We start from the raw sequence: 27,967 nt of genomic DNA, 5'->3' as shown, positions 1-27,967 counted from the left end.
AGGATTTGATCATGGCAGAGTCTGCGTCTCCCAATGAAGTGGAAATTGGCTTACAACCAAACTCATATCCAGTAAATCATCATCAATTTCAACATACTGAATCATGGGAACCGGCGGGACAGCCATGCAGAAGCCCCGAGGCATTTGCTGACTGCTCAGTCTCCAGGGAATCTATCTCAAACCCTTAGTCCCCTTGAAATGTAGCCCAGCGACGCCATTCGCTAGTCTACAAACCGAAACGGTTGCGTATTATTTATCGTTCTCTGTTGCAGCTCAGCGACGGCAATTCAGATGTGCCCCACGTCATTCAAGCGTCGAGCCCTCTTAGAGTCGATCTGCCTTGAACCACACAGCAGCGGGTTGAACAGCAAGCCGGCACCTTGAGCTTTGAGTGCCATCATCTGCGGGGATCAGCAGACCGTCAACCAGGATCCGGCGGGCTCCCTTTGGTGGCGGAGAATATTAAGGGTAGGCTGGAAGTACACGTCAGAATACAGTGTTAAGAGGCCACTTCCGGCTCGTCTTGGTGTCTCGTGGGGGGCGAAAGGGGACCAACTGCGATGTGAAGCCAGCTTGGCAGACTTCATTTCAGCCTGAGGGACTAACCAGAAGCTCAAGTAGCGAATGAGGTTCACATATGCCTACGCAGTCCTAACGGACTCGTGGTCTGGCCTTTCCGATCCGCGGGCTTTGAGGTGTCAGTCAGAGAAGACACGATGGACTTCTGGTCGCGCGCCACACCCGACACGCAACAAACGCACACAGCCCGCATTCGCGAAAGCACAACAGTTTGGGGGCTACTCAGATTCGATGTATAGAGATTAGACACGACGATAGTGACCTAGCCAGCGTTCAAGGATACAGGTGACCTCAACCTTTGGAGAACGGAGCAGTCACATAAAGCTTTTTCAAGCACACCCTAGCTTCTCTTGCGCAATTCACTCGGCCATGACTTAAGCTGGATCGCTGAGCCATGCACACCGATAGTCCGATTCCATATTGAGCGATTCTAGGGTTTTTTTGATACATGTTATCCCAAGTCGTTTTCATATAGAACTTGTGCCTACGCGAAACCTGTGATCCGCCAGACAGAGCGCTCCTTGTCATCAGCTTTGAGCTGCTCGACGCCAGCAACCTTGCCCTCGACCTTGACCTCACGGTGCTCGCCGACGGGCAGGATGATGTCGACGCCGTTCTTGAGCCACAGCGGCTCGAAGGCGCCGGCCTTCTTGGTCTCCAGGCGCACCGTGATCGCATCCGACGCGGCCTTGTACGCGATCGTCGTCTCAAACACCTCGGACTTTTCGGCGGTGCTGAAACCATCGTCCTCGAGCCACGTGCTGGAGAACTCGCGGCCTTCGACCTTGCCATTGAGCTCGAGCCGGCCGAACCCGTCGGGCAGGTCTGGCACCTCGATGAGCGGGGGCGGGAAGATCTCGACACCGCGCCAGTCGTCCTTGACGACATCGGGGAACTCTGGGTCCGTCTCGGCGACAGTCTCGGTGGGCTCGGGCTTGCCGACAGGGATGGCGGAGCCGATGCGCGCGATGACGGGGATCGACGTGTGCCAGGTTGAAGAGATGTCGTGCCACGCGCCGGCCTTGAGGTACTGGTATGGCGCGTTGGTGTTGAGGAAGCCTGGGTCGCCGCCGCTGTCGGGGAGGTAGACGCGTGCGATTGAGTCGCCCGGCTCGTAGACGCCCGCGATCATCAGCGCGTCGCCAAACCAGAACTGCGTGTCGCCCTGGTAGATCTTCTTGGTCCAGACCTCCGGGTCGTTCTCGTAGCCCCAGCCCGTCCACCTTTGTGGCGGCGTCGCATCACGATGAGACAGCAGCGCTTGCGAGTAGGTATATGGCACCAGCTCGTACCGTCTGCGGACGGCCTTGCGGATGATGGGCGTCGTAGAAGGGTATTGGAAGGGCTCGATGACGTCGCCGACGAGGTTGTCTTCCGGGCTTGTCTTGTAGCAGTTGATCGTGAATCGTGGGGAGTGGATGCCGAGCTGGATCCAGCGAACGAGGTGTTCCGGTGTTGGCTGGGGACCTTCGAAACCACCGATGTCGTGGCCGTAGCACTACAAGGTTCAGAAGAGGTTAATTTCGTTCAAGAAGACGGCCAGGTTGCTTCGACTTACTTGCAGCAGGGAGAAGCCCGCGTTGAGGGCCAGGGCATTGGCACCCTTCATATCCTCCCAGCTGGTGACGTTATCACCACTCCACGAGGAGGCACAGTATCTCATGGTACCAGTGGTGGCACTGCGGGTGAGGACGAGGGGACGGCGGCTCGGCTCCATCTCAACAGTGGCGTCATGGGAGCTCTTGCCCATGAGCTCGGTATGGATGGCTCTGCCCCAAAGTCCAATGTCGGCACGGTCTTCGCCCTCGGGAACGGGGACGGTGGCCAGCGCACACTGCCAGTCGTCGCTGGGGATGTTGTATTCGTTGTTATCGTTCCACATCGCGTCAATACCAACCTCCTTGAGGTCCTTGACTCCCTTGTACCACCAGTCATAACCAGCCTTGGAGGTGAAGTCGATATGGCTACCCTCGCCACTCTCGCCTCCACCAGCACTCCACAGTCTCGCAACGGCGGTCTTGCCAGTTGCGGGATCCTTGAAGAAAGCACCTGCCTCGAGTAGTGCCTTGTACTCGGGGTGGTTGGAGAGGACATAGGGCTTGACGTTAGCCAGAAGGCGCACACCCTCCTTGTGGGCGGCACGGGTGAACTCTCGAGGATTCGGGAAGCGGTGGTAATTCCATGTCATGACGTTCCGTGTCTTAGGCTCGACCTCTGACACGGTATAGCCGGAGCTCATCTGGAAGGCGGAAGTGGGCATGCCATGAGCCTTGCACTTTGCAATGAAGCTGAGGATCGAGTCGTGGGCGCGCGGCTCGTCCTCCATGCTGTACTTCATGCCACCGCTGATGTATCCCATCATGTATCGTGGCACGAGGAGCGGGAATCCAGCAAGCTGCGCATAAGAGCGAACCACATCCGCGACAGTCTTGCCGAGAATCAGATACTCCTCAAGACCGCCGTGGGCTTGGCGGTACACCTTGAAGCGTCCCCACATGCCATCGATTTCAGAGCCGATACACCAAGTCGCTCTGGAGTGAGAAGAGGAGAAAATACCGACACATCCCTTCGGCGTGACATTGATGAGAAGCGGCACATGCTTGTAGAGAGGGTCGGTTTTGTAGGCGTCGTAGCCGAACGTGTCACTCGCAGTAATGTTGAACCCGCGTCCACTGAGGTCCATGGGCGCAGCCTTTTCACCCAGGCCGACATGCAGCGTGCCCTTGTTCCACGCTGTATAGTGGGCGACTCCAGTAGAGTCAAGCGCGTACGATCGGAAAGTCAAATCCTGGTGGATTGGCTCCTTGGCACCATCGAGATACAGAGACACCTTTGGAGCGTGGCTCCATTCCACTGTGGCGCTTGCGGCACCAGTGTCGACCTTCCATGTCGGCTGGTTGGGAGTGTTCTCGACCTTGAATGACGAGGCAGCGGAGTCGGCTTCCGGCCGTTGGACACTGGGGAATGGTGGGAGATGGTGCTTGGCAGACGTGAAGGTAGTGCGGAAGAGATTAGGCCGGATGGCTTCGAAGGTGAACTGTGATGGCTCGCCACGAGCATCTGGTGCTGTTTGGAGGCTAATGGAAGCTGAAGAGACCTTGACAGAGCCAGAAGACTCGCCGACCACGAACTGGGTCGGCACTTGCTCGTCTTGACACAGCATTGTTATGAGCGTGTGGGGTCTGGAGGGGGTTTCTAACAATCCACCAGGCACACGATGAGTTCACGAGCACGGGGCGAGACGCCGCCTTTTGTACGAGACGGCCATCACAACGATGCCCACACCTGCAAGCAAAAAGTTTCAGGTCAGGCGTCACGTTCTCGAGCAGCGAGCCCGAGAGCGGAGGGCAATACACAGCGAGCAACCGACCCATGCAACGGCAGGGCGTTCTCCAGAAAGTTTGACCCCAAACCCCAATTCGCCATGTGGGGAAATCACACGGCCGCACCAAACCTGGGGCCGTTCTCCTCAGCGGCTGCGTCGTGAAGTGGGGAAAAGGGGCGGCGAGAATTACCCATAAGACACAGGCGTTGGCTGTGGCGCGGGGCTCACTGTTGTTTAGATCACGGGCGAGCCTGAGCTAGCGCGTCCGAGGACTACTCTAGACCGTGTGCTTGTCCTGCCACGGACGCAAGAGGCAGGGCCAAGGGATTACTGGTGGACGTCGTCTCGAGGCACCTGCGTCAGTCTCCGTAGTCGGCGGGTCACGATGCATCGCTGGGATAGGATAGGCCGGCCTTGGTTGGTCTTGTTCGGGGACACTTGCCAAGTCCCTCTTCAATCGGATGCTGGCGGCGGCATTTCCAAAGCAGGGTGGTCAACCGGTCAACTCACCTACCCCCCAACGGGGCCGTCGGCAATGTCGCAGATGGTCTTCAGCATCGAAGTCAGCAACTGCTGGGGTCCGAGCAGCAGGGCTTGAGCCATTGACAGCAGACCCCAGCATTGGCTGGGCAATGAATCCAAGCACGAGAACATAATTCGGGCGATTTGGTTGCTTTCGGCCATCGATGGCGCTCGTCCGTTGCTCGCTTGGGACAACTTCAATGCGTGCGAGCGTTCATTGTACGTCCCCGAGTGCAGCTGGCCGCTCCCCAGGAACATCCCATGCGTCTCTTGTTGCTCGAGTCATTGCACTTGGCGGCGTGGTTGTGTCTGCTTCCCAACCTGTTTTCTGGAAGGACATCCAAGGGTCTTCCTCTCATATGATCGCTGAACACTTTCTGGTACTCGTATCGAGGATCGCGTCGGGACTTTAGCAGGGATAGCAGTCGAAAAAATGGCATGTCAGCTGTGATGCCATTGATGTTGTGAAGAACGCAAGTTGTGACAGCCCCACTTGCAGCAACGAAAGGCAAGGGCCTGCAGGGCTCTCAAGCCCCGCCATGCCTGGTGCCGCCGCTGCAGGGCGGTCGGGCAGGAGCTTCCCCGCGACACCAAGCCGTGCCCCGATACGGCAGAATTTTGAGGGCGCCACGAGCTTCACGTCGGCTTCAAGATTCGCGATCGCAACTTGCTCCCTCCCGGACAAGCATAGCCAGGCATATACGCCATCATGTCTGCACAGGGAAAGCAGCCGGCTTCTGTGTACGTTACCATCCCCTTGCTCAGCCCTGTGCCAGAGACTATCCCACCTCAAGCAAGCTGTTCGACAGAAGCAGGCTAACACGCGACTCGATTACACGAGCAGTAGCGATGGAACAGTGACGAACCCTCGCGGCATTCCCCAAGCGCCTTTTGTCGACAAGGTCGAAGACTATGTCTCCTCACGCCAGGAGGTCGAGGCGACCCTGCGCAACTTTCAGGAGATGATCTCGTGCGTCAAACCCCCCACGTTGCGAAGAATATCGGCGAGTCCATCTCGGTCTGTAGAGCGGCTACACGATTGGGACATAGAACCTGGACTTCGCATACGTCTATACGCGAGACGGGCATGAGGGCTGACCCAGCACCGGGCTACGTACACAGAAAATATCAGTTCATGGAGTTGAACCTCCAGAAACGGATAGCGGGGCTCAAGGACAAGATTCCAGACATACAAAAGACGTTGGACACTGTCAAGTTCCTCAAGACTCGAACAGTATGTACACAGGCCATTCTAGTCGTGGACTGCACGTCTCTCGGGACATCTTGCTAACATTCACGACTCTTCAACCGCAGGACGAATCTGATCCGATAGAAACAACATTCGAGCTTAACGAGACATTATACGCGAAGGCCTCGGTGCCTGCGACAGAGGAGGTTTATTTGTGGCTCGGCGTATGCAGCTGCCAGAAGCTCCAAGTGTTTATGCCAGGACTAACACCGCGGATTCTGCCAGGCCAATGTCATGCTGTCATACCCTGTCGATGAGGCAGAAGAGCTATTGACCACGAAGCTGGCTACAGCACGAAAGAGTCACTCAAATTGTGAGGAGGACTTAGAATTCCTTCGAGAGCAGATCACAGTAAGTGACCGGCAGAGCGGCTCCAATGAGATGCAAGGGCTAACAACACTCTTCCAGACGATGGAAGTTGCCATCGCGAGAGTCTATAACTGGGACGTCGTGCAACGGCGGAAGGAACGGGCTGAGGAGGAGACCAAGGAAAAAGAAGAAAACGCAGAGGCGTCAAAAGCAAAGAAGTGATGCGCAATAGCCACAAGCTAGCAGCAACTGGGCCCCTAATGCTTCGGACCCTGCGAGCAACGCTTCAACCAAACTCCAGGTGTGACCATGTCCGTCCAAGATGTTTATAGAGATATGAACTATCAACCATAAGCTGGAACGATTGACGACGGCATCCAAGCAGGGTGGCTTGTCAGTCGCAAGCTCAAGTTACAAGCGGGCACATCTACACACGATGCCAAGAAGTGATGTCATCCCGCAACGCTCTGATACTGCTATTGGGCTGTGCGCGGACCCGGAAAGGCTGGACTTCCGTTGTCTGGTCCCAATCTGTTTACTGGCAACCAGAAAATGTCCAGAGGTGCATGGGCGTCTTTGAGCCACATGAAAACAGTAGGGCACTGTGCATCTGAGTAACGGAGTGAGCTTGACCGCCACGTCCACCACGTGCACGACCGGCCTGCGTTCTACGGACGCGGGCCCAGGCGGCGGTCTCGGTGGAGTGGCATACGTATTGGCAAGGGGCAAGCAAGCGCCTTCCCCCTTTTTGCGCTACGAAGCCCCGTAGTCGGTCAACGTTGCTGTGGTACAACACCATCATTCTTTCCAGGCTGCTATATTGAGCTCCAGTATGTCGGCGGCCGGAGATCTCGACATCTGCTATGAATGATGACAGCTATGATGGAGCGTGGGGAAAGTACAACAGACGCCGGTTTTCTTACCTTCAGGTACTTTGCGGATTGCCATGGGTCAAGATAGGGATCGTTCAGGGGTCCTGGTTGTGGGCGCCAGAGCAACATCACCCCGCCTCAGGCGCTAGCCTGAATGTGTGGCCAGGTTGGTACATACCGTACTGTTCTCCTGGGCGGCTTTGATTCATGAGCGTCGTGATCATGCATGCCTGGCTACGTATTCCTGCAGATGGTAGGGGCACAATCGCGCTCGTGCGTAATGTGCCAGGAGCTCATGTCGTGGGATTCACGCTCCTGCACTGTTGGCAGGACCATTCAAACCAGGTGACTGGTGGTGGCGAAACAGGCGCGCACCAACGCTGGTTGCGTCTGACATGACAACATCTGCATGTAGCCGGCTTTTGATGAGCAGTGCTTGTCTCCAGCCGGCCCCTTGTGCTATTATCCTTGATTGACTTTGTCCGCCAAGCTCATTGTCCACCTTGCGAGCCCCTAATCCCCTAATCTAGCCTGCAAGCAGTAGCCGTCGTCGTCGTCGTCCCGCCAGGGCTCTTGCGGTCCACCCCCGTTCTGCACCGGTTTGCCCCGCTATTTGCCTACCCCAGCAACAATCTCGTAATTGTCCAGAAAGGCCAGGCCTCTTTGTTGGCGTCGCCGCCTCGACCTCGACACCGACTTCACCTTCCCTCATCACCTATTCTCTCCTCAAGACTCTGGCTCGATCATCATTCACAATGGCCGCCGAAAACCCCCCGATGAAGCTTGACCCCAAGTACGATCACTATGACTACCCCACGACTGCTCCCGAGGCCAAGGCTGGCCACCCCGGCCACACCACTGAGCTCCAGCAGGCCCAGGTCGAGCAGCTCCGTCTGATGCTCGAGGCTGAGGGCTACACCAAGCGCCTCGACACCCTCACTCTCCTGCGCTTCCTCAGAGCCCGCAAGTTCGATGTTGAGGCTGCCAAGAAGATGTATGCCGCCCGAGTTTCTGGTCCGGCGCGGCGCGTACCACAGCTAACCCCATGATGTCAGGTTCACCGACTGCGAGAAGTGGAGGAGCCATATGACCACCAAGACTGGCACCGAGACCATCAACGTCGACGACAACAACCCCAATGCCGAGCCCATAAACCTCGACAAGATGATCGGCGAGTGGGACAAGGACGGCAGCTTCAAGGCCCAGGTGTCGAAGCGGTACAAGCAGTTCTACCACAAGACGGACAAGGTACGTGCTGGAAAATGCTGCGTTCGCAATATCACGCCCAGGATAACACCTCGTGTGTCCTGTGGTAGCCAGTTCCCAGTACCAACCCAGAGCGCCAAGCTAACCTCTCCTGACCTCTAGGACGGCCGGCCTGTCTACATTGAGCAGCTTGGTGGCATCGATCTCGCTGCGCTCAAGGCCGAGGGCATCACCGAGCACAAGATGCTGCTGAACCTCGCCGTCGAGTACGAGAAGATGGCCGACCCCAGACTGCCCGCCTGCTCGCGCAAGGCTGGCCAGCTCCTCGAGACCTGCTGCACGGTCATGGACTTTACGGGTGTCGGTCTCAGCAACGCCCGCTCCGTCTTTGGCTACATCCAGCAGGCCTCTGAGATGTCCAACAACAACTACCCCGAGCGCCTCGGCCACATGTACCTGATCAACACTCCCTGGGGCTTCTCCGCCGTGTACAAGGTCGTCAGGAACTTCCTGGACCCTGTCACCGCCTCCAAGATCCACGTCCCCGGCAGCGCTTCCGAGGCCAAGAAGGTTCTCCTCGCCCAGATCCCTGCCGAGAACCTGCCCGCTGAGTTTGGCGGCACCTGCAAGTGCGACGGCGAGGGTGGCTGCGTCATGAGCGACGCCGGCCCCTGGAGAGATCCCCAGTGGTCCAAGCCCGCCTGGTGGCAGCAGCCCCAGGAGGACACCGCCATTGTCAACAAGCCCACCGAGACGACCGAGGCGACCCCTGCTGCTGCCCCCGGTCCCGTCATCACAGAAGACGTTGCGCACGTTCCCGTTACCAGCCCTCCTGCCGCCGCCCCTGCGCCCCAGTAGATTGTTGATTAGGAAGCGTGGCGTTGAGGTGTCGTGGGTGAAGCGCATGCTGGTCCTGTGGTCTGATAGATCTGGAGCTGGCTTGGACCGTAGATGGATATATAGGTTGCGGAGACTTCTTGTTGCCTAGATCGTAGGAAGACCCTGAAAACGGCTTACAGGCCCTTCTAGTTACCTTCTCGCATCCCTGTTAGACAGAAGCAAAATACGTGTATCACTTGAAAGAACGATGGCGGCTGTGATCACTTGCCCTTGCATTGAGACATGACTGTGGCGATGTATTCCCTGTGAGTCGGCCATTAGTGGTCGTGGTGCATGCATATTGACAGCTCTGTGCTCTATATATCTCATCGCAGTGAGTTGATTTCATTTTGCATGCATCCTATCCTCAACCGAGATATATCTCGTTACTTGCCAGTAATCACATACTGGCCGGCACTCCTCGCCCTCTCCATGCGCGCCACCACCGCGGGCATGTCCCGCTTTAGACGGATCAGGCCCTGGACAGCCTGCTCATACGCCCTCTCCACATCCGCCTGCCGTTCCAGCACATCGACGCCGCGCAGCCCGCCCTTGCCCTCCGTGAGATCGTCGCGGTTGTCCGCGGCCTCCCTGGCCCGCTGGTTCGCCGCCTCGAGCGCCTCCTCGTCGTCCTTGGTCCCCTGCCGCGTCGCCTCCGCCCAGCTGCTCGCCGACGCGGCGGGGACCGACTTCTTCAGGTGCGCAATGTCCCGCAGCAGGTCCTCCTCCTCGCGGCTCAGGTCCTCGACGCGCTGGCGCTTGCGCGCGTCAAAGGGCTCAAAGACCTCCTCGGGCTGCAGCGTGCCGTCTGCCGAGGTTGTCGAGGAGCTCTCCTGCAGGTGTGCGATTTGCGCCGGGTTGATGTCCAGCCCGTTGATGCTGAGATTGGGACCGGCCAGGGTGAATGTTTTTGTTATGTACTGGGAGGAGAGGTGTGTCAGTGTGATGAGTTAGCAACACGCGCGCGGACTGAAAATCATTTGTTTCTGTCCAGTCCGATAGTAGGCAATGGAACGAAGGGACAGGTTTTGCAGATGCGTGCTCGTCGCTTATACATCGGTACGACAACTTCTTCAGAGTATCATGACGCTCTCGTCGGCTTTCCTGTACACAAAGCTTGACGGGTGCATCATGACAGGGATCCGCTTCCCCCCCACTCAATCTAACAAGCCTGCGGAATAAAGTCTTGTGTACAGGGAAGCGACCGGAGGTGTTGGCACACCCCCACAAGGACCTGCCTGACACGCGACGAGCAGCGCCAGCACGCGGTGAAAGTGCAATGCAAGGCCACAGATGCGGCCACAGAAGTGATGCAGATAGCGGTGGGAAAGCCATACCTGTTCCACGAGCTCCTCGATCCGCGACCGCAGCTCGTCCTCTTCCTGGGCGCCCTCGACGGCGGGGAAGGCTTCGTCTATGCGCTGCGCGGCGGCCCTGCGCACGTTGGCCAGCAGGTAGGCCAGGTCGTCCGGGGCTTGCAGCTCAATCTTCCGCTGCGTCTCCATGGTGCCGAGTGCTTCTGTGTCCGTAATGAGAATAACGTCCCTGCGTCTGGTCTGTTTGCGTATTTAGATTTTTTTAATGTCGTTGTACGTCCATTTGGCGAGGCGTCTGTGGTTGTTGTTGTTGTTTGCAAATTCACATCGTCCAATCTGTGTGGTTCGCGGTTGTTGACATCGCCTCAAAAGTGGGGCACCACAGTCATCATAGAGCACTTACATCGACGTCCATGGAGCCAAAACCTCACCTTTGAGACACAACTTATTCGAAGATGAATTGACCAGACCATAAAATATCAATTCTCCTTGATCTGGGATGCTTTTTTATGATATACATAGAAGAAATGCGCTGCCCCGATGACATGCGGCGATCGTGGTGCTGCACCGGAGTTGTATGGGGCAGCCACTCAGTTTGAAGTGATCTCATGAGACCAATATGAATACCGGGTGGCTCATCGACTCTTTGTGCTGGTCTTTTGAGGCCCAGTGAGACTTCACAAGTACGAACAGGGTAATAGGTCTTGCACCACGCTGCTCTATTTTCTTTTTGAGCATGAGCTGTTCACCCGCATCGTCCACTTCCCTAGGATCTTCGCGAATCTATTTCCAGGCCTTCGTCGCAAAATTCACCCCCATCACCTACTCACCAAGAGCCATCTTAGGCTTTCAAAACGACGCTCCGATTTGTCGACCGAAGTCTGCAGAAGTCCCTGATCGGTATCAACGGCCCACAAAACCCACCTTCTGGCACTTCACACAAAGACACTTGTGAACAGTCTGAATGTACAAAGCGTGCGTACATATTCACCAATCACCGGCACTGCAACTCTCTCTTGGTCTCGCCGCGACAGTTACCCAATATGCGTGAGCTCATCTACATCATTCTCTTGCTCTCGCTCGGTATGAGCATGGCGGCAAAATCTCCTCGGATGCTTCAGGTCGATCAGAGCCCCTCTCCGCCCTCTGGAGCGCAGCGGTTCGTCATGATGGATTGGACGGGCTCCATCGTGCCCGGTGGTGACAACTACACATTCCGTGGTACAATTCAGGAGATCGTGAGCCAGATTCAGCACATCGATCCCAGTAAGTAGTTCGAAATCTCACGAGGCCCTCACCGACTCGGTGTCGCAGCCCTCATGTTCTCGCTGTCTGACGCCTTGGTTTTTTACGTTTTAATGTGCAGATTATGCCATCCCGAGCACCGCATCAGGAAGCGCCATGGTCCAGACGCAGACCGAACGGCGCCAGACTGCTCACACGATCTGTATGGCTGGTGCTGCTGGTGCTTGTCCCGACATCACGAAGGCTCTGGATGGCATCGAATATCTCAAGGGCGTTGGTGGTGACTGTGGCTTGGCTGCAGGACCAGCGACTTGCGCTCGAGTCAGCTGTTCTTGGAACTGCGGCATCACGTAAGTTCTCTAGAGGAAATTCTTGATCGAAAGCTTTGAGGACATTCCCGCCTCAAGCGGGAAGAGTATCGTGACGAGATGTCGAGCTAACATAATCCTGATGGTTCAGATGGTGCAACGACAACGACCATTATGTGAGCTGGAAGTGTAGCGACCTGTGGCCATCTGCCCACAGAGTTCTTGATCGTTGCACTTTTGGCGCTGGCGTCTGGGGCCAGACGTTCGACGAGCAAGGGTTCAATGTCATTGTTGGCTTCTCTTCGTGCTGACTTCCCGACTCAAAGCCAGTCTGCAGGTCGAAGACAGAGCACAAGCATTTCTTGTTCCCCATCTGAGCTTGAGAGTCTAAATGACACATTTTTGTCTTCAACATCATCACGACAGGGGAGCTATCGGCTCTAGCGACGTGCGAGTTGATGTATGCTGCTGCTGCTGCTGCTGGGTTTCAAGGTCGACATTCCGTTGCTGGGACGTAGCCGTCATTTGTCGGTTGGGTTGATTCCGTGCCTCGACAACGGGGTGCAGCAAAGGCCCGAAGCCGACGGCGGAGATTACGGTGCAGCGAAGGTCATTGACAGGGGAAAGGGACAAGGGCTCTTGGCTCAGCAGGGATTTAGCTTCTAGAAGTGTGCCATTGCAGCCCGTCTGCATTGCTGTAGCCCGATTAGCGTGCCCAACTTGAGTCTCCGATCGGCGTAGTGTACACAGGTGCAATGCTAACTAGCACACTCCAAGTGCCCGCTGCTCTCGAGCACATGTACGGTCCGCCGTGGCAGGAACCCAGTCAAAACCTGCTACGCTTGCGTGAAGAGTTTCATGCATTATGGCCTGGGAGCTGCCACTGATGGCCACGAGTTCCTCGATTCGACCCTGAAATTACAGGTCCTGGGTCCAATGCGTGTGGCGGACCTCACACCACCACGCGAGCCACGGTTTGGTATTCCGGAAGCCATGACCCGTCAGCCACGCGGGGCAGGGGTCGTGCGAGATGCCAACTTCCGATGACCGACCAACCTCAGACGAGCCCCAGTCTCGCGACGGCGGAAGGCCTCGTGGCTGCAAGGGACGCTGAAAAGTGCCGTGAGCACGACGTTTCAGAGGCCTTGGTTGCCCCGTTGCATGGGGCTGCTGCTCTTTCAGAAGCGGCAGCGACAGAAGAAGATGAAGAACAAGGAGAAGAAGCAATTCGCAGTGATGCAGGCAGGCCCTTTCCACAGCCTGGCAGGCTCCAGAGTGCGGAATTAATACGACGAGCCCTGATGGGGAATGCCCTGCCAATCCTATCTCGTCCCTCAACAGACGCCTGGGTGCTGTGGCCCCCCCTCGTGTCGTCGGGACCTGCATCAGGCGCTCGCGTCCCCGCCCGCTAATTTGTCGCCCAGCCGAGTGAACGAAGCGAGCCCATTCGTGGTGCTCGGGGGTGATGGCAGCGCTCGGGTGCGGAGAGTATCGGGGGTCGGCACAGACACGTGAAGACGAGGCGCCGCCTGTCAGATGAAGAGCAGCGGCACAAAGCCGCCTCGACGATGATTGACACGACGATCACTGCCTGCCGAGCAGCGATGCACACGTGCGAGCGAGGGTGCCCCTGTTTCTGCACCTGCAGGTGCAGCTGCCACTATTTCCATAATTAAGGCACACGTATGCCAGCTCGCCGGGCCCCGGTGCCCAGCCAGCCCTGCTTGCTTGCTTTCCCACCAGGCGCAGGTTCCAGCACCAGAGGGAGGGCCTTGTGCTCCGCCCCCGATTCCCCTAATGCACACGCGCGCGTGGCTTCCTGGGGGGCGGACCTCGCGTCCTCCTAGTTGCCCAGGTGCAGGTGGACATCTGGCTCGGCGGTTGCGCGCTGCATTCTCTCTAGAGCAAGCGGCCCCCCCTGGATGCTGGAACCGCACCACGCTAGACGAGGGGTGCCAGATTGGAGGCCCTCGTAAACGTTGGGGATCTGGCCGATAGGCCGCATTCATCGCGCTTGGAAATGGATCGAAATGGATGGCGCCCATGCTGCCCAAGCCGCTCGTGGGATTACGTATTAGCTCGAGTCCCGCATCATCCTGGGCTTCCGGGCTTGATCCCTGCCCGGGCCCGCTGAAGGTTGAGACCCAGCCGGGCCAGGCTCGCCGGCGATGGTGGCAATGCCATCCATGCCGCGACTGCAGCACCACCCGAGGCTGTGGCTCGCACAGAGGATCGGCTGAGAGGGTCTCTTTTGCTTTGTCAGGTGCTTCGTGATGCTTTTTCATCGTCCTTACTTCCTTCCGCCTCCACGTGCTCCTTCTCTCTCGTCTTACCATCCGGCGCCGTCAGACTCCCAGAAATAGAAAGAGGTGGGCGCTCGCCATTGCACTAATACCACTCCTGCCGCATTTGAGTGTACGGCGTCTCCGAAGCGGCTTCCCTCGACTTACGACACACGACGCCCGGCACCTCTCTGTTTGCTGCTGCTGCGGACGTGTCTGCTTCTCTATTTCTTCTGGCCCTCTTTGGAACCAACCAACAAACATCGACGACCCAGCTGCGAGCCTTTGATCCGGTGCCCAACCAGGGGTGTGGCTGTTGCCGATCGCCCGTCTTCGCCCAAGCTGACGCTGCCGCCTGCAGGCTGTAATAAGCTTGCTTGGTGCAACCATCCCTCTGGCACTCCCTGGGGCCTTGCAGGCAGTGCTGGCGCGCCGCCCTGCCGCCCGCCACGCCACGGCAACCTTGGGCGTCATGCCTCACATCTCAGCCCGCTTCCGCCGATCAAAAAAGGCTCCCAAGGACCATGTCGATCCGCAACCTTCCGCGCCTGCTCCGCCAGACAGCGACGGCATGCCTGCGACTCCAGAAGAACCCATAGAACAGGCTCGCCAGGCTCGCCATGCCTCGCAGGGCCACGCACACGACTCGACCAGCCTCGCGCCGCCCAACGACAAGCATGACCGGCAAGGCAGCCCCCATCGCTGTCCGTGACAACAACAACCACAACAACTCCTCCGAGCTCGAGCCACAGCGACCAGAGCGCTTCGAGCATACATAGCAGCAAGAGCGCCCCGGGCGTCGTGAAAACGTCACAGGGCTCCCTTCATCCGCTCAAGTCGTCCTTTCGCGGCTTCCACCTTCGGACGAACAAGCGAGCCCGATCGCCCGTGCCCGCCTCACTTCACCTACAAGCGCCTACCACCGGCCCCGGAGGGAATGCTGCCCACACCATGACGGCCTCATCACCACTGAGCTCTAGCTTCCCGACGTCGCCTACAGCTGGCGACGGCGGCTGGCACGATGGATCTAGCTCGCGTGTTCCTAAGAAGAAGCTTCCAGCGTTCCTGAGGCTGCCATTCCAAGGTCAGTGAACAGCCTGCCCGTTGCAAGAACCTGCTCCATTATAGCTGGATATCATACTGACCAAGCCCTGGCGGTGCAGAGATTGAGAGCAAGTTCGTAGACTTGCAGTGGCAGGAGCGGACCCGAATCGTCGAAGGAATGAGAGACCACTCCCCGTCAGGCAGGTTTCGATCTACACTGCCGCTCGAGTCTAAGAAGCTCGATCGGTACCAAAACATCCAGCCTTGGACAAACAACAGAGTCAAACTCAAGGTTCCGAATGGATGCCTCGACTACATCAACGCCTCGCCCCTCAAGGTGTCCTCGCCCCTAAACTCCAGCAATCGGCCAGCGCAGAACTTTATTGCCATGCAGGGTCCGAAACGGGAGACAGTAGAGCATGTCTGGCGCATGATTGTCGAGCAAGTAGACAGTCCAGCCGTCATCGTCATGCTGACAGAAACACACGAGGGCATCCAGGAGAAATGCTACCCATACTTCCCTCGTACGGTGGAAGAGGAACCCATCGAGATCGGCGAATCTGATGAGTTTGGGGATGGCTTCAAGGCACAAGTTCGATGCGACAGCGTCGAGAACTTGTTGGACGGGGCCATCGAAGTACGCAAATTGCTCATCCACGTGGATGGGCAAGATGAGGACAAGATTGTGTGGCATCTGCTCTACCGCAAATGGCCTGACTTTGGTGTGCCGTCTATGGAAGATATTGGCAGCTTCTTGGAGCTCATGCGGCTGTCCCGGGAGAAGAACATGGACGCAAGCAACCCCAGGATCGTGCACTGCTCGGCCGGAGTTGGCCGTAGTGGCACATTCGTCACGCTCGACAGCCTCATGCGGGAAGTCGAATCTGGAGAACTTGAGGACTACGATGAGCACCACTCAGAGGATCTTGTCTTCGACACTGTCAATTCGCTTCGAGAACAGCGCCGGGTGATGGTGCAATCGGAGGCGCAGTACCTCTTCATATACCAAGTGCTCCGGGAGCAGTGGTTTGAGAAGTACGGCGTCGTCGACAACAGTGGCGAGCCGGCGGCGAAGAGGCTCGAGCTCGATGAGCAGCGGGATCCATTCACAGAAGAGTGAGCAGTTTCAGAGATTGAAATTGACTTTGGATTGGTGCAACTGGCCGGGGCGAGGCAGGTACTGTCGGGTACTCTCTCGTGCTTCACTGCTTTTGTTTCGACTTTGCGGAGTGCACATTTATTTCTTGAGCATCTCGGCGTAGCGTATTATCACGCCGCTTTTATTGGTATTGGGTCGGGTTGCCGCGTACAGGCATCATTTTCGGGAATGGGACGATGATTGGCGTTTAGGCACGCTTGTTTCATGATACCCTAGATTTGGCATCTTTTCCTGTCAGCGTAGAATTTAGATATCGCGTCTTCACAGGCAAACATTAATCGTTGTACAAAGCTTCTTGATTTCTTGATTGAGTTCAACTATTTTGCGACTAGGGCAAAGGTTCTGAGCCCCGACGTTTCTGTGTGCGTGAGGGTTGCATGCATGAGGGGCCACGCATGATGACGACGGCGAGTGCGGCTCGGCCCCGAGCAACGACGTTGCCGCGCCGTAGTCCACCTCGGACGAAACCTGAACGTGTTCCTCAAGACTTCAGGTGATGATATACGGTTCTCTGACTCGACTGTCTGAGACTCAGGCGCACACATACGTGTAATTACCTACCTAGGTACACACACACACGTGTGTCCAGCTTCCATCACCACCGCCCCGGCCACGTTTCTTACCGAAACCCTTGATCAACCCATCGACCAAGAACCAGGACAAGGCAAAGCCAGTCGTCAAACAAACCCAAAGTTAGGACCAAGAGAGGAAGGCGAGAACATGCCGAAGCCGGGATTCCTGAGCACCCCGCTCCCAGACTTGGCCCGGCGACTACTCCGCGAGGGCCCGCTGAAGGTCCTGCCTGCGTCGCCCCGGCGCGTGCGCATCGTGTTCGGCGGCGGCGGGAATGTCGTCGTGGCGGACTCCACCAGGGCGGTGATGGTGTGGGAGCATCCGTATTATCCGAACTGGTATCTCCCGCTTGGGGACTTTGCGGAGGGGTGCTTGAGCTGGGGTGCTGCACAGCCGGAGGAGAAGGAGGACGGGACAAGGGGGGTGAAGACGAGTGGTGAGGGAGTTGCTGCTGCTGCTGCTGCTGCTGGGAGCTTTGCGCAGGCCAGGCTGGCCGTGCGCGATGGGAGTGGCCGGGAGACCAGTACGGATCGCGTGCTCGTCTTTTTCGTGCCGTCTTCGTCTTCGTCTTCGTCGGCACCCTCCTCGTCCTCCTCCTTGCCACCTCCAGGAGAGCCGTCGTCCTTCGCCGCCACGACGATCCCGGCGCCAGTGCCGGCCTTGACCGTCTCCCCCGGGCCAGGTGTTCTCGACAGGCTCGTCCGCGTCGAGTTCTCCGCCGCAGAGGCCTGGTTGGAGGAAGACACGCGAGTGTACGTGCACCCAAAGGACCCGTTCAAGCGTGTCGACATTGTATGGTCGTCGCGGCCGGTGCGGATCTTCGTGGGCGGCGGCGGCGGCGGGAGGGAGGTCGCGCATGCGCAGGGGGGCGCGTGGCATTTGTACGAGACTGGCTTACCTGTGAGGTTTTACCTTCCTGTTACTGCCGTGCTGGGAAGGAAAAATCAACCCGCCGGAGGCGGACAAGGAGGAGGAGGGGGAGGAGGAGGAGGGGTGTTGCTGAGGAGCAGCGAGACAACGACCGAGTGCCCGTACAAGGGGGTTGCAAACTACTATGACCTGGTCTTGTCTCCGGATCGAGCATCAGACGATCAAGTTGGCGAGCAGGAAGACGTCGTGCTCAGGGATGTCGTCTGGTACTACCGGAACCCCACGGTCGAGTGTGCCGCCATCGCCGGGGCGTTGTGCTTTTACAATGAAAAGGTGGATATCGAGCTTGATGGCAAGATGCTCGAGAGGCCCAAAACACCGTTTTCATGAGATAAGGGGTGAGCACGCGCGAGACAGAGAGAGAGAGAGAGATTGAGAGGGGGGTCATGGAAGTATTAAAGTCGTCTTGCTCAAGAGTAGGTTGTCATCGCAGTGTGTAAAGGCTCTTCGATCTTGACGTTTACGAGTTGCCGAAAAAACGGAAATGGCACATGAGAAAGTCTGCACCAGCATGGAAGGCATAGTTACACCTACCATGACACACCTGCACGAAGAGGGAATTACTGTCGGTGAAGTAGACATTACTTAAAGCAGAAACTAGAAGGCAAGCAGCAGTAATCCAAGTGTCCTCCACCAGTATATACAAATATCCTTCAACTTGTTTCCTTGAACCATCGAACCGCCGGCCTGAACAGATTCAAGCAATGACCGTCATACGTGGGACTGTCCCATCTCCCGCCCGTCTTCAATGTATGTCTCCCTCCACATGGAGCTGCACTTTGCAACACTCCTACTCACACCGCACAGTCCATGATGGCTTTCTCCCTCTCGGCCCTCTCCTTTTCGGCCTCCTCCTTCTCAGCCTTCTCGGCTTTCTTCTGTGCCGTCTTTGCATCCTTTATGGCCTTGAGTTCCATGTATGTCTGACGTTCCTCTGGAGTGCCGATATTGCAAGTTGTAGTAGAGCCCTTGTTACGCACGCATGCAGCGCAGCGCAACTCCTTGTTCTTCTCACGATCCACTTTCTCCCAGCAGACCTCCCATCCAGCCGATTTGCAAGGCGCGCAAATGCCGTTTGGGTTCGGCTTGGGGCCCCTAAGGATGTTGTCTGCAAGTTCGTGCTCGTTTGTGGTCGATTTGACAGGTCCCTTCTTCTCCTTGTCCTCCTCCTCCTTCTTGGTCTTGGTCAAGTCGCTCCTTATTTTCTTGAGCTCGTTGACCCTATGGTTGTGCTCGAGCGGCGTGATAATCTCGGGGTCGAAATGATGGGCGATTTTGAGCTGCTCGTCGATTCTTTTGACCTCGGCCTTGAGGGCCTTCTTGTCGCGCTTGGCCGGAGGCAGCAGGATCTGGTCCTCAGAATCTTCCTGCTCAGGTGTCGTCGAACGCTTCCGCTTCTTGGGTGCCTTGGTGGCTGGAGCCTTCCTGGCTGCTTTGGGGGTCCGGGCTTTCCCGGATGTCGGGAGAGGGGTGCGACCTTTCTTGTTGCTGCTGCGAGGCTGTGCCCGGATAGATTCTGGTGTGGTGGCATTCTCTAGTGGTGGAGTTAAGAGGGGGCCTGGAGTGCTGTTGCGATCGGTGCTTCGGGCGTATTTCCCGACGATCTTGATTCTGGGAGCACCGGTGGGCGAGCTACTGGTCGCAGATGCTGGAGAGCGCGCAGCGTGAGCTGGAGTGTTGTCATTTGTCTCTCGCTGGGGTTGTAGGTCTTCGAGATTGAGGTAGGCCGCGTCGGCATGCTCCGGGTGCTTGGACACGTAGATGTCCAGCTCGACGCCCATGTAATACCTACTTTCGTTTTCCTCGAAGGCTCTCCGGTCCTTTGCGTAGCGCTTGCTTTGGCCAGCCTTCTTGTTGTATTTGGCTTGCACCTCCTCTGGCAAGTGTGTCGCGCCGTTGCCAGATCTGATCGCCTTGTCCATGATGTCTGCGCGGGTGGCATCAAGCTGACCCTTGAGCTCGGCGCGCACCCTGCGGACTTTAGCCCGATTGTTGTCCTGGAGTTCTTCGGCTGTGATCATCTCCGAGCTCGTGCAGCTCTCCTCCGCATCAGATCTGGCAGAGTCGGCCGATGCGTCCGCGCGAGCTGTAGTCGCGGCACGGCGGTTGATGAGCTTAGAACCCAGCTGGCGTCTGGCCTCTCTCATGAGCGCCTGGTCGGCGGCGTAGTCTTCCGCCGCTCGTTCCCTGGCCTTGTCGAGAGCCGAATGGTTGATGCTGTCGTGGAATCTGAACTTTTGGTCACGAGCAGCGGCTTCCATCTCCCGCACGGTGTATCGGTGTTCTGCCCGCTTTTGGAGGATGCTGTCGTGACGGCGCTGGACATTGGTGGTTGACTTGTTGATGTCGTTGACGCCGATTGGCCCGATCGTGGCCTTGGTGATCCAACCGGTGGTTTCCTCAGTTGTTGCGGGTGAATTCTCGAAGCGAGCGACTTCTGGCGACAAACTCGAGGTCGCTTCGGTGCCTCGCTCAGACAGCCTGAAGCTCCCTTGGGGGGCATTCTGAATCAGGTAACCTCGAGCATCGTGAATGCCGTATTTCATGTTCATGAGAATGTCGGCGGCTCCCATGTCTGGGTCCGGGTGAGAGCGCGGGTTGATGGATGTGAAGCGAGGCATCTTGATGCGGACGGGTCAAGTCTCTTGGCTCAAGCTCCGTAGTTGTCTTTGTTGTGGTTATCAAGATGCACTCTGTGGGTAGTGGTGTGTTGTTCCAGTTGTGTTGATTTGTCGTGATGCTGAAGGTGTCAAACAATGCCAGCTTGATGCGGATCAGTTTTCCAGCCTGTACCTGTGCAGCGTGTGAAAGATCTTGCGAACACAAGGCAGGCGGGTGCTCCAACTATATAGTTATTTCGTCTTTGGTTCATCCATCTCCGATGACCTTGTTCATTGCTTTCTCCGATGTCTTTGTCTTGGTGTGGCAGACGGGCGAGCCGGCACGTACAGTTCTGTGGTTGGCTCGGGTTTGGCTCATTCGGAGAAAGCGATGTATGCAAAGCACGCAGCGCTCATCCCTCGAGTACGGTCTGTACACGCAGGACTCGCTGCATGGTCAAGAACGGAGCCCTACCCTGACGGTCCCGAACATCTTCTTGGTAGCCATCCTGTTATGGTTGAGTGACAACCGCATACAACTGGCTTGTGCATGGGTACAATTGCACAATCGTGAAACGGGCACAATGGCGTTTTAGAACCTGGTTTGTCTTGCATTAAAATCGGGACTTCTTGAAAGAACAGAAATGTCTTCACCACATGTTTGTCAGGAACAGCAAACTCATTGAACAGGACCTTTGCAGTTCTATCAGTTACCCCAGGATCTGCATCTATGCTAGTGCGATCCAACCGCGAGCGGCGCTTTCGAATGTGCCTCACAATCGTTGTGTGTCCATCCGTGAGGACCTTGAGGAAGGAAATCGCTCGTGTAAATGAGGCCTCACTGCCATCCTCACGAGCGAGTACAAATGCACCATAAATAGGTCGATAAGCACTTTGATGTCATCTTGAAGGATCTCATTACTCGTCTCGAGCCGTGTTCGGCGTGTGTTACCCATTGACGCTGTACTGAGTTGTAGTGTGAGAAGTGATGTCCGTGAAAGCACTCGGAAAGTCTACGTCGAACGTGCAGGATAGGGTCTGGAAGATTGAGGCTATCTGCTGTTTACAATCTCCGATAACAAAAGTGAACGTCTAGTTCAGTGATGAGTGGGCGGGTTGCCAAAAATGTCCATCGTGCGGGCAGGATTTGTGGCCATCGGAGAAAGGGGTGACCAGCGTCGAGACGTTCACGGAATATTTTGTGTCCACATTCGAGCATATACTTTTTTGATGCGCATGCGACGAGACATGATCATGCATCCTCTCTGGTAAAGGCATGTATCACACTGTCCAGAGCAATACCGCATGTACGTGATTCCACCTTACGAGTGAGTGGCCTTGAAAAGTTCCACAACTTGCAACAGTCAATCTTTTAAAAGTGGAACCATCTCCCAAAGACTCCCGAGAACAACTTCCTGGTCTTTTCGGGAACCAGCAGCCATGCTATGACTGTACGAGAAATGGAAGAAGTCTCGCAATGAATATTCGCCTCGTTCTGACGACTTCTCGCCCGCATGTGCGTGTCACCGTCCCGCCGTGATTTGACGCGTCCTTGTCCACTGCCCACCACGTCGAGCTTTTTCTACATCAGGCATCCTTCCTCACTCGTGGCCGGAACATGAGGCACTGTGCACGCAGCCACAGGGCCTTCACCATGTCATTCTTGCGGAAGCTCGATCATAGGGTTTCCACCAGGGGTGTAACTTCACAGACTGTCTTGCCATTCTCTTTTAGTACTCTGCACGCTCTCTAGCCGAGAAATCCGTCCGCTAAGCCCGGTCATACTCGATCGCTACACGATTGAAAGCATGACGCCATGTCTGAAAGGCACAAGACATTATCCTGAGCCCAATCATGAACAAGACATCTGTGCGTGACAGCGTGGGTTGTCATTCATGGAAAGTCATGCCATGCTAGGATCTCCGCTGAAGGCGTTCGACCCAGCCATGCGGCACCTCTCGAATTCCAAATGGGCGACCAGCATATCCATGTCCAATCCTTTTATACCGCTCTCAGCCGATAAAAGCCTCGCATCCCGTGTGCCAAGCCATCGCCCTCCTGGTGCGAACCCTTCACCCAATCCAGCGTGTGTCAGAACCCTTCATCCCAGTCATTCCACGTGGCAACCTGGTTTCGCCTCTGAATATTGACCGGCATTTACCAAAGAGCAACATAATCTTTTGTTTCCAATTGGAAGAAGTTCGGAGTTGTGGAGGGGGCCGGAAAGAATAAGGAGACGTGAACCTTGGATTTATGGCATCATCACTACGCACAGTCCGCCAAGGACTTATGCACCAGTTACTTCGCTTCCCGCCGAGGCTTGAGCTTGTTCGAAAGAGTTCAAGGTCCTCATCCCTATCACTGAAATCAATTCCGGACTTGGAATCTGGTGGCGTTGGTATGCCACTGCTTGAGATTGCAACCCCGTGCCGCTTGAGGATGCACGTCTCAATAGTGATGCCCGGTCCGAATGCGCAGCTGACGACGTGCTCGCGCACTCGTCCGTCAGGGGTAATCTGATCCATATCCGCGTGCCGATGCCGGTCGAGGATACTGAAAATGGTCGCCGAGCTCGAGTTGCCGTGGTTCTGGTAGATGTCATAGCTGGCGCGCATGTGTTCTGGCGACAGAGACAAGGCCTTCTGCGCTCCAACTAGAATCTTTGCGCCACCGGGGTGGATCGCCCAGTCGAAATCTGATGCCTCCTTGTACTGAGAGGGCAGATATGTAGAGGCTCGGCTAAGCAGCAGATCGAGACTCGACTGCAGTGCAGTCACCGCCAGAGCTGGTACTGCCGGAGACAGGGTCACCTTCCAGCCCATTGGATCGACGTCGAAACCAAGTTCCTGCTGGGAGTTAGGGATGAGTTCATGATGCCAATCGAGCAAGCTGTACACAGGGTTCTGAAACGGGATTGGTCCGCCGAGGCCGTTGCTCAAGATCACCGCGCTTGCCCCGTCCGAGAAGAGGCATACCCCGATGCGCGCTTCCTGGTTGTTGTGAATGCTTTCGAGCTCGCTCCTGGCGAGTGTCGTATTTACTTCGAGTGCCACGCAGAGGATCCTAGCAGGCTTCGACCTGAAGCTGTGGGCTAGTGCGAGGTTTGCCGCCGTCCGTAGGGCTGCTAGCCCTCCTGAGCAGCCTACGCCGTGTAAGAGGATCTTTTCTACGGAACTCACTAAACCCAGTTCGTTAGAAACAGCGTGGTCGTATCCGGGATTGGCACTGTTAGTGCATGTTGTCGAGACGATATGTGTGATGTCTGAGGGCCGTATTCTTGCTTCGGCGACGGCTTTTCGGGCCGCTGTGACAGCTAAGGGGACCCCGCGGGACATATAAAACTTGTGCAGTCGATCGATTGTCGCCGGAGTCGCTTGGTTCAAGAGAGGATGATCAACAGTCACGACCGAAGATCGTCTCAAGATGCCCGTTTGTTCGTTGATCGCAAGGACTTTGCTCATTCTTTCACGAGAAGGCCGGTATCAGACAGTGGTCTACCAGCAAGAGGACAATAGCTCTAGGAGATGGAAGCTCACGAAGGTGAATCTGGGTAATGTTTCTTCGCAAGCTTGCTTAGCTCAACGGGAGCCAGCGAAGACGGAGGATACTGAACACCAATGCCAATTATGGAGAGTTGAGGGTCGTTCGTAGGTGTCGGTAAAGCCATCGTTTCAGCCGACTACAAATTCCTGGTTGGAACCATGATGCTTGTATCTGTACAGAGCGGCTGGACACGAGACGAATGAGAGCTCTCTTAGGGTGTGCATTTACGCAACGAGTTATAGCTCTCGGACAATCGCATGAATCATCAAGCTCAATTCTGGGGAGGGGTTGGGGGGCCTTGCCATAAGAACGCTGTGGTCTCGCCAGATGCATACGTTGAGCACTTCAGCCCCCAAAGCTGACTTCAATCATACTTTGCTTTTTGCATCTCATGCCGTGCCGATCTTCGCACACCGAAACTTTCCACGTCCAGATTAGGAGGTTTCAAAACGACCTTTGGGCAGTGGAACCAATAAACCATTCTACCTTCACACACAAATGTGGGATACGCCTCAAGGTTGCCTTCGACTTCTGTTCGGTTCGACAAGCACGACGCAGAGTCAATATCTTGACAGTCCACTTGGCGAGACTACCTCCTGGCCCCTCGGGACAACCGACAGTGCAGGGGCTCGACACACACCAGCATCCCTACCAACCACCAAGCTCCAACATCATTTCGCCTCCGACCCCTGTTGCGGCTGAGAAGTCGCCTGCTTCTTTCATATTAGTGTGCTGATTTCCCGAGGCCCCCTCGACGTGGCAGCACAGAGCATAGATTCCAGCTTACACACCACACTCCACTAGAGACGATGACTATCATATGATGGCAACCGGGTACGCCACAATCGCGATTGCTCCAGTCATACTCCTTTGCGGGGTAGAGCCTTACTCCAGGCAATACAATGCAGAGTGTTGGGTTTCACACTCCTCGCTCACGGGTGTTGTCCTCTCCTTTTTAACAAGACCGTCCCACAAAGCAGCACTAAAAACACCAGGTGGTCTTGTAGCTGGGATCTGTTTCCCTCGGTCGTCTAGAATATCTTATGTGACCAAAATTAAGTCGAATAAAGAGAGTCCAGACGCAACGACCAAATAATCACCAACTGTTGATGGTAGATTCCGCGTGGATCGAAAGTTGGCACTTGAGATAACTCCGTATTCGTAGGGGCCATTCCTTGCTCGTATTGGCAAATCGCCTACCATTAATCCGTAAATCATTGTGAGGTTGAGTAAATTGGTGGCTTTCGACCCAGCACCGAGGAGTCCAGAAGCTACCATTGATTGATAAGCCACACTCACACACTCGATCTCGCGTGCGCGTCACTTCCTTGGCGATGGCAGAGAAGGGCTCAGAAAGGCCTTTACATGCCCACCTAGCCAGAAGAAGATTACATCCGCGACCTCCATGGCATGATGCCGAGGTTGTCGGTGTCGTGGTGCCTTGAACAGCTGTTATTTGCCCCCACCTCGGATTGACACTTTGACACTGAATCCACAAGCATAACAACAAAATTCATTCTAAGTCATAAAGAGCTACGAGACTCTGAATCCAACCGTAAAAAACTGCGTAAGGGGTGACACATGCTCCTCTGGCTATACAAGTGCATGAATTGGGTTGCTCGTAACCACGAATGGGGCAATGCTCGCAAGCTTTTCTCGTGTCTCAGTGAACTCCCTCTCGGGGTTTGATTGAGAGATGACACCAGCTCCAGCTTGTAGCCACTGGCGGGAGCTGTCTTGGAATACTGTACGAAGAACCAGAGCTGCCTCCAGGAATTCAGGGCCATCCACCAGCAGAACGGCGCCGGAGTACAGCTCGCGCGGCTGCTCTTCGAGGCGCTGTATCGCTTCCAAGGCCGCGTTTTTTGGGATGCCTGACGCGGTGATTGACGGAAACAAGACGTTGAAAGCATCCCAAGTGTCTTTGCCAGGAGCTAGGTTACCAGCGACCCGCGAACCCAGGTGTTGCACGCTACCTCTGGGCCGGACCGTCATAAAATCCTCGACGACGACCGTGTCGTGGAGGCACACTCGCTGTAGCTCCTCTACAGCCTCTCGCACAGATATGGCGTGCTCGACCACTTCTTTGGGGTCACTGAGAAGCTCCTGACGAAGCCTTTCTATTTCCGCGGTGTCACCTTCCCTGGAGCGAGTGCCTGCCAGTGGCTCAGTGGTAAGCCTTCCGTTTTCCGCGAGCATCACTAGCTCTGGGCTGAACCCGGCAGCTTGGTGGCCTTCGTGGCTGATGGCAAACGACCTAGCAGGGTTGTTGAACGATCTGCCTAGCTGCATTGTGCCGAGGATGTCGATCTTATCAGACACAGCTACGGCTCGGGATGGTATCACCTTCTGATACAGTCCAACGCCAATCTCTGAGAGTGCATTGGCAACCCTGTTGACGTACTCGTCCGCATTTTGGGTGACATCGATCTCCATGGGTTGACCTGGAGCAGTCGGTATTGAAGGATGTCGAAGAACTTCAACCAGTGCTTGGATCTCCAAAACGTCGTCTCCCTTGATCGTGATTTGTTCTGGTCCAATGCAGATCTCAATTGCAGGAATGAAGAGAGCTAGCAGTGGCCACGTTCCAATTTTGAAGGTCTGTCCTCGACAGTGAGCTGCATAATTGAAACTCGCGTAGCCAAATGCCTTGCCATCCTCACGTCCGTAGTCTCGAACAAAATCCCGGGCAACGTGGCTGATGGGGCAGGCGATGGTTGTAGCGGTTGTGGTCCCACCAGAGACTATTGTTGCCGTACTGCCCGTTGGGTTGACCGATAGAGAGGAGCGGCTGCCTAGCCCGATGTACCACAGCCCGTGCCGTTCGTAGGCGCAATAGTCGCCCTGCTGAAAATTCTTGAGCATTTTGACAACTAGATCGACAGGCTGGAACTGGCCCGAGGCCAGTTTGAAGGTGCTAGAAGCCTGATAAGTCGCCATTGCTCCTGAACTTCAGGAATGAGTCAAATCCGTCCGGCTCGAATGTACTCAGTAAGTTTCAAGAGTGAAATTTCAGGCGGGAGGACCGTGGAATGAGACAGGCGTAAGAAATGAGATTGAACGAGATAGCACGATCTGTAGTACTTGCAGAAATGGACAGTTCGTGCAGGATGAACTGGCAATGATTCTGGGCCACTTATGTAGAACAGCAACCACCACACAAAGTGTATCGTCCCGGTCCTGTGGTTAAATCTTCATCTCCCCATCCTCGGTAATACGCCGACCACTCCAAGCACGAGAGCCACGGCCTAGATCTGACATTGTGGAGCGCATGATGCGGTATTGAAAGAACCTGGAGCAGAGTCAAGAACGTTACGGACGCAAATAATGTACCATGGTTATTCTGCATCGGTTTGGAGGACACAAATTTTCGGCCTTGAGTTGTGCTGAATCTAATTTTTTCCATGGTTGTGTTGCGTGACCCCTGATTCATGAGGGCAATTTTTGAGGCAGCAAGGTCGTTGATACCTCTGACCCTTGAGAGTTGGAGTACAGAGTTTAAACATACAAGGGGCGGGGCGGGGGAAGTGGGCGGAGTTTCTTTGCTTATCCCTGCCGCTGTGCTGGCCCATCGGAGCATTATATTGTGCCATGTGGGTGGGTTCATTCGGCCGAGAATGCTCCTGGGCCTTTTTGTAATTGTTAATTGAGCTCAGAGCTTCTGTCATGGGCGCTTGAAAGGGGCTGGGCTACAACTGCAAAGTCTAAAGCTCACCGCTTGCCCCCCACTGCTCAGGGGTCAATTATGAACACATCATCTTTCAGCTTGCGCGATCCAGTCTCTGTGAGCAATATCTGGGAGAGGTACCATGATCCAGGACATGAAGATAGACCCAAGTCCTTGCCAAGCACGCAAACCAATGTTCGTGTTGGTCGTAGGCTGGTCTCTCAGCCCGTTCGGGGGCCTGTGTCATTCTGTCCCCACTAACGTAGAGAAACAATAGTGTGGCTTCTTTAATCCGCTGAAATTGCACAAACTGGAAGTCAACGACAGGCAATCTACGCATTACAGGTTAGATTCAACTA

General features: G+C 55.9%; 10 protein-coding genes across 10 annotated transcripts; 5 read left to right on the top strand and 5 right to left on the bottom strand.

Annotated features, from left to right (window-relative positions):
• Nucleotides 1–1,063: 1,063 nt before the first annotated feature.
• On the bottom strand, nt 1,064–3,742 carry B0I36DRAFT_350160 (family 31 glycosyl hydrolase; the record flags this gene model as incomplete). The annotated part of the gene is made up of 2 exons (XM_046156860.1): nt 1,064–2,077; nt 2,138–3,742. The coding sequence occupies 2 exons, from the start codon at nt 3,740–3,742 to the stop codon at nt 1,064–1,066; spliced, it is 2,619 nt and encodes an 872-aa protein (XP_046011539.1).
• Nucleotides 3,743–4,850: 1,108 nt separating this feature from the next.
• On the top strand, nt 4,851–6,407 carry B0I36DRAFT_325341 (Prefoldin subunit-domain-containing protein). Its single transcript, XM_046154223.1, has 6 exons — nt 4,851–5,167; nt 5,271–5,396; nt 5,549–5,660; nt 5,741–5,839; nt 5,901–6,026; nt 6,084–6,407. The coding sequence occupies exons 1-6, from the start codon at nt 5,136–5,138 to the stop codon at nt 6,204–6,206; spliced, it is 618 nt and encodes a 205-aa protein (XP_046011538.1). The 5' UTR covers nt 4,851–5,135; the 3' UTR covers nt 6,207–6,407.
• Nucleotides 6,408–7,340: 933 nt separating this feature from the next.
• B0I36DRAFT_422954 (CRAL-TRIO domain-containing protein) lies at nt 7,341–9,141 on the top strand. Its single transcript, XM_046162228.1, has 3 exons — nt 7,341–7,850; nt 7,912–8,104; nt 8,225–9,141. Exons 1-3 carry the CDS (start codon nt 7,612–7,614, stop codon nt 8,918–8,920), a joined length of 1,128 nt encoding a protein of 375 aa, XP_046011537.1. The 5' UTR covers nt 7,341–7,611; the 3' UTR covers nt 8,921–9,141.
• Nucleotides 9,142–9,191: 50 nt separating this feature from the next.
• B0I36DRAFT_325336 (uncharacterized protein) lies at nt 9,192–10,572 on the bottom strand. The gene is made up of 2 exons (XM_046154222.1): nt 10,279–10,572; nt 9,192–9,861 (listed from the first exon to the last, which is right to left on the bottom strand). Exons 1-2 carry the CDS (start codon nt 10,444–10,446, stop codon nt 9,328–9,330), a joined length of 702 nt encoding a protein of 233 aa, XP_046011536.1. The 5' UTR covers nt 10,447–10,572; the 3' UTR covers nt 9,192–9,327.
• A 728-nt stretch (nt 10,573–11,300) lies between these two features.
• Nucleotides 11,301–12,121, top strand: B0I36DRAFT_350157 (uncharacterized protein; the record flags this gene model as incomplete). Its single annotated transcript, XM_046156859.1, has 3 exons — nt 11,301–11,523; nt 11,624–11,852; nt 11,962–12,121. 3 exons carry the CDS (start codon nt 11,301–11,303, stop codon nt 12,119–12,121), a joined length of 612 nt encoding a protein of 203 aa, XP_046011535.1.
• Nucleotides 12,122–14,805: 2,684 nt separating this feature from the next.
• B0I36DRAFT_129860 (protein-tyrosine phosphatase-like protein) lies at nt 14,806–16,382 on the top strand. Its single transcript, XM_046148189.1, has 2 exons — nt 14,806–15,176; nt 15,256–16,382. Exons 1-2 carry the CDS (start codon nt 15,044–15,046, stop codon nt 16,254–16,256), a joined length of 1,134 nt encoding a protein of 377 aa, XP_046011534.1. The 5' UTR covers nt 14,806–15,043; the 3' UTR covers nt 16,257–16,382.
• A 291-nt stretch (nt 16,383–16,673) lies between these two features.
• On the top strand, nt 16,674–18,431 carry B0I36DRAFT_422951 (uncharacterized protein). The gene is made up of 2 exons (XM_046162227.1): nt 16,674–17,236; nt 17,378–18,431. The coding sequence occupies exons 1-2, from the start codon at nt 17,016–17,018 to the stop codon at nt 18,126–18,128; spliced, it is 972 nt and encodes a 323-aa protein (XP_046011533.1). The 5' UTR covers nt 16,674–17,015; the 3' UTR covers nt 18,129–18,431.
• On the bottom strand, nt 18,430–20,419 carry B0I36DRAFT_384788 (uncharacterized protein; the record flags this gene model as incomplete). Its single annotated transcript, XM_046161025.1, has 1 exon — nt 18,430–20,419. The coding sequence occupies one exon, from the start codon at nt 20,417–20,419 to the stop codon at nt 18,593–18,595; it is 1,827 nt and encodes a 608-aa protein (XP_046011532.1). The 3' UTR covers nt 18,430–18,592.
• A 2,051-nt stretch (nt 20,420–22,470) lies between these two features.
• Nucleotides 22,471–24,065, bottom strand: B0I36DRAFT_245740 (chalcone and stilbene synthase domain-containing protein; the record flags this gene model as incomplete). The annotated part of the gene is made up of 2 exons (XM_046150179.1): nt 22,471–23,860; nt 23,935–24,065. The coding sequence occupies 2 exons, from the start codon at nt 24,063–24,065 to the stop codon at nt 22,471–22,473; spliced, it is 1,521 nt and encodes a 506-aa protein (XP_046011531.1).
• A 1,493-nt stretch (nt 24,066–25,558) lies between these two features.
• Nucleotides 25,559–26,824, bottom strand: B0I36DRAFT_203281 (putative salicylate synthetase; the record flags this gene model as incomplete). The annotated part of the gene is made up of 1 exon (XM_046148795.1): nt 25,559–26,824. A coding segment is annotated over one exon (1,266 nt), but the record flags the coding sequence as incomplete, so codon positions are not given.
• Nucleotides 26,825–27,967: the final 1,143 nt, after the last annotated feature.

Source organism: Microdochium trichocladiopsis (assembly GCF_020744255.1).
Source record: "Microdochium trichocladiopsis strain MPI-CAGE-CH-0230 chromosome Unknown B0I36scaffold_6, whole genome shotgun sequence".
NCBI lineage: Eukaryota > Fungi > Ascomycota > Sordariomycetes > Xylariales > Microdochiaceae > Microdochium > Microdochium trichocladiopsis.
This window is presented reverse-complemented; position numbering and strand designations above follow the sequence as displayed.

Excerpts from the sequence above, each read along its gene's own strand:
- B0I36DRAFT_325336 (XM_046154222.1), bottom strand. The coding sequence starts at position 10,446 with ATGGAGACGCAGCGGAAGATTGAGCTGCAAGCCCCGGACGACCTGGCC. Across the intron at positions 9,862-10,278 it reads TCGAGGAGCTCGTGGAACAG|TACATAACAAAAACATTCAC; the intron begins GTATGGCTTTCC and ends CTCTCCTCCCAG.
- B0I36DRAFT_129860 (XM_046148189.1), top strand. The coding sequence starts at position 15,044 with ATGACGGCCTCATCACCACTGAGCTCTAGCTTCCCGACGTCGCCTACA. Across the intron at positions 15,177-15,255 it reads CCTGAGGCTGCCATTCCAAG|AGATTGAGAGCAAGTTCGTA; the intron begins GTCAGTGAACAG and ends CTGGCGGTGCAG.
- B0I36DRAFT_422951 (XM_046162227.1), top strand. The coding sequence starts at position 17,016 with ATGCCGAAGCCGGGATTCCTGAGCACCCCGCTCCCAGACTTGGCCCGG. Across the intron at positions 17,237-17,377 it reads CTTGGGGACTTTGCGGAGGG|TGGCCGGGAGACCAGTACGG; the intron begins GTGCTTGAGCTG and ends GCGCGATGGGAG.
- B0I36DRAFT_422954 (XM_046162228.1), top strand. The coding sequence starts at position 7,612 with ATGGCCGCCGAAAACCCCCCGATGAAGCTTGACCCCAAGTACGATCAC. Across the intron at positions 7,851-7,911 it reads GTTGAGGCTGCCAAGAAGAT|GTTCACCGACTGCGAGAAGT; the intron begins GTATGCCGCCCG and ends CCATGATGTCAG. Across the intron at positions 8,105-8,224 it reads TCTACCACAAGACGGACAAG|GACGGCCGGCCTGTCTACAT; the intron begins GTACGTGCTGGA and ends CCTGACCTCTAG.
- B0I36DRAFT_325341 (XM_046154223.1), top strand. The coding sequence starts at position 5,136 with ATGTCTGCACAGGGAAAGCAGCCGGCTTCTGT. Across the intron at positions 5,661-5,740 it reads AGTTCCTCAAGACTCGAACA|GACGAATCTGATCCGATAGA; the intron begins GTATGTACACAG and ends CTTCAACCGCAG. Across the intron at positions 6,027-6,083 it reads TCCTTCGAGAGCAGATCACA|ACGATGGAAGTTGCCATCGC; the intron begins GTAAGTGACCGG and ends ACACTCTTCCAG.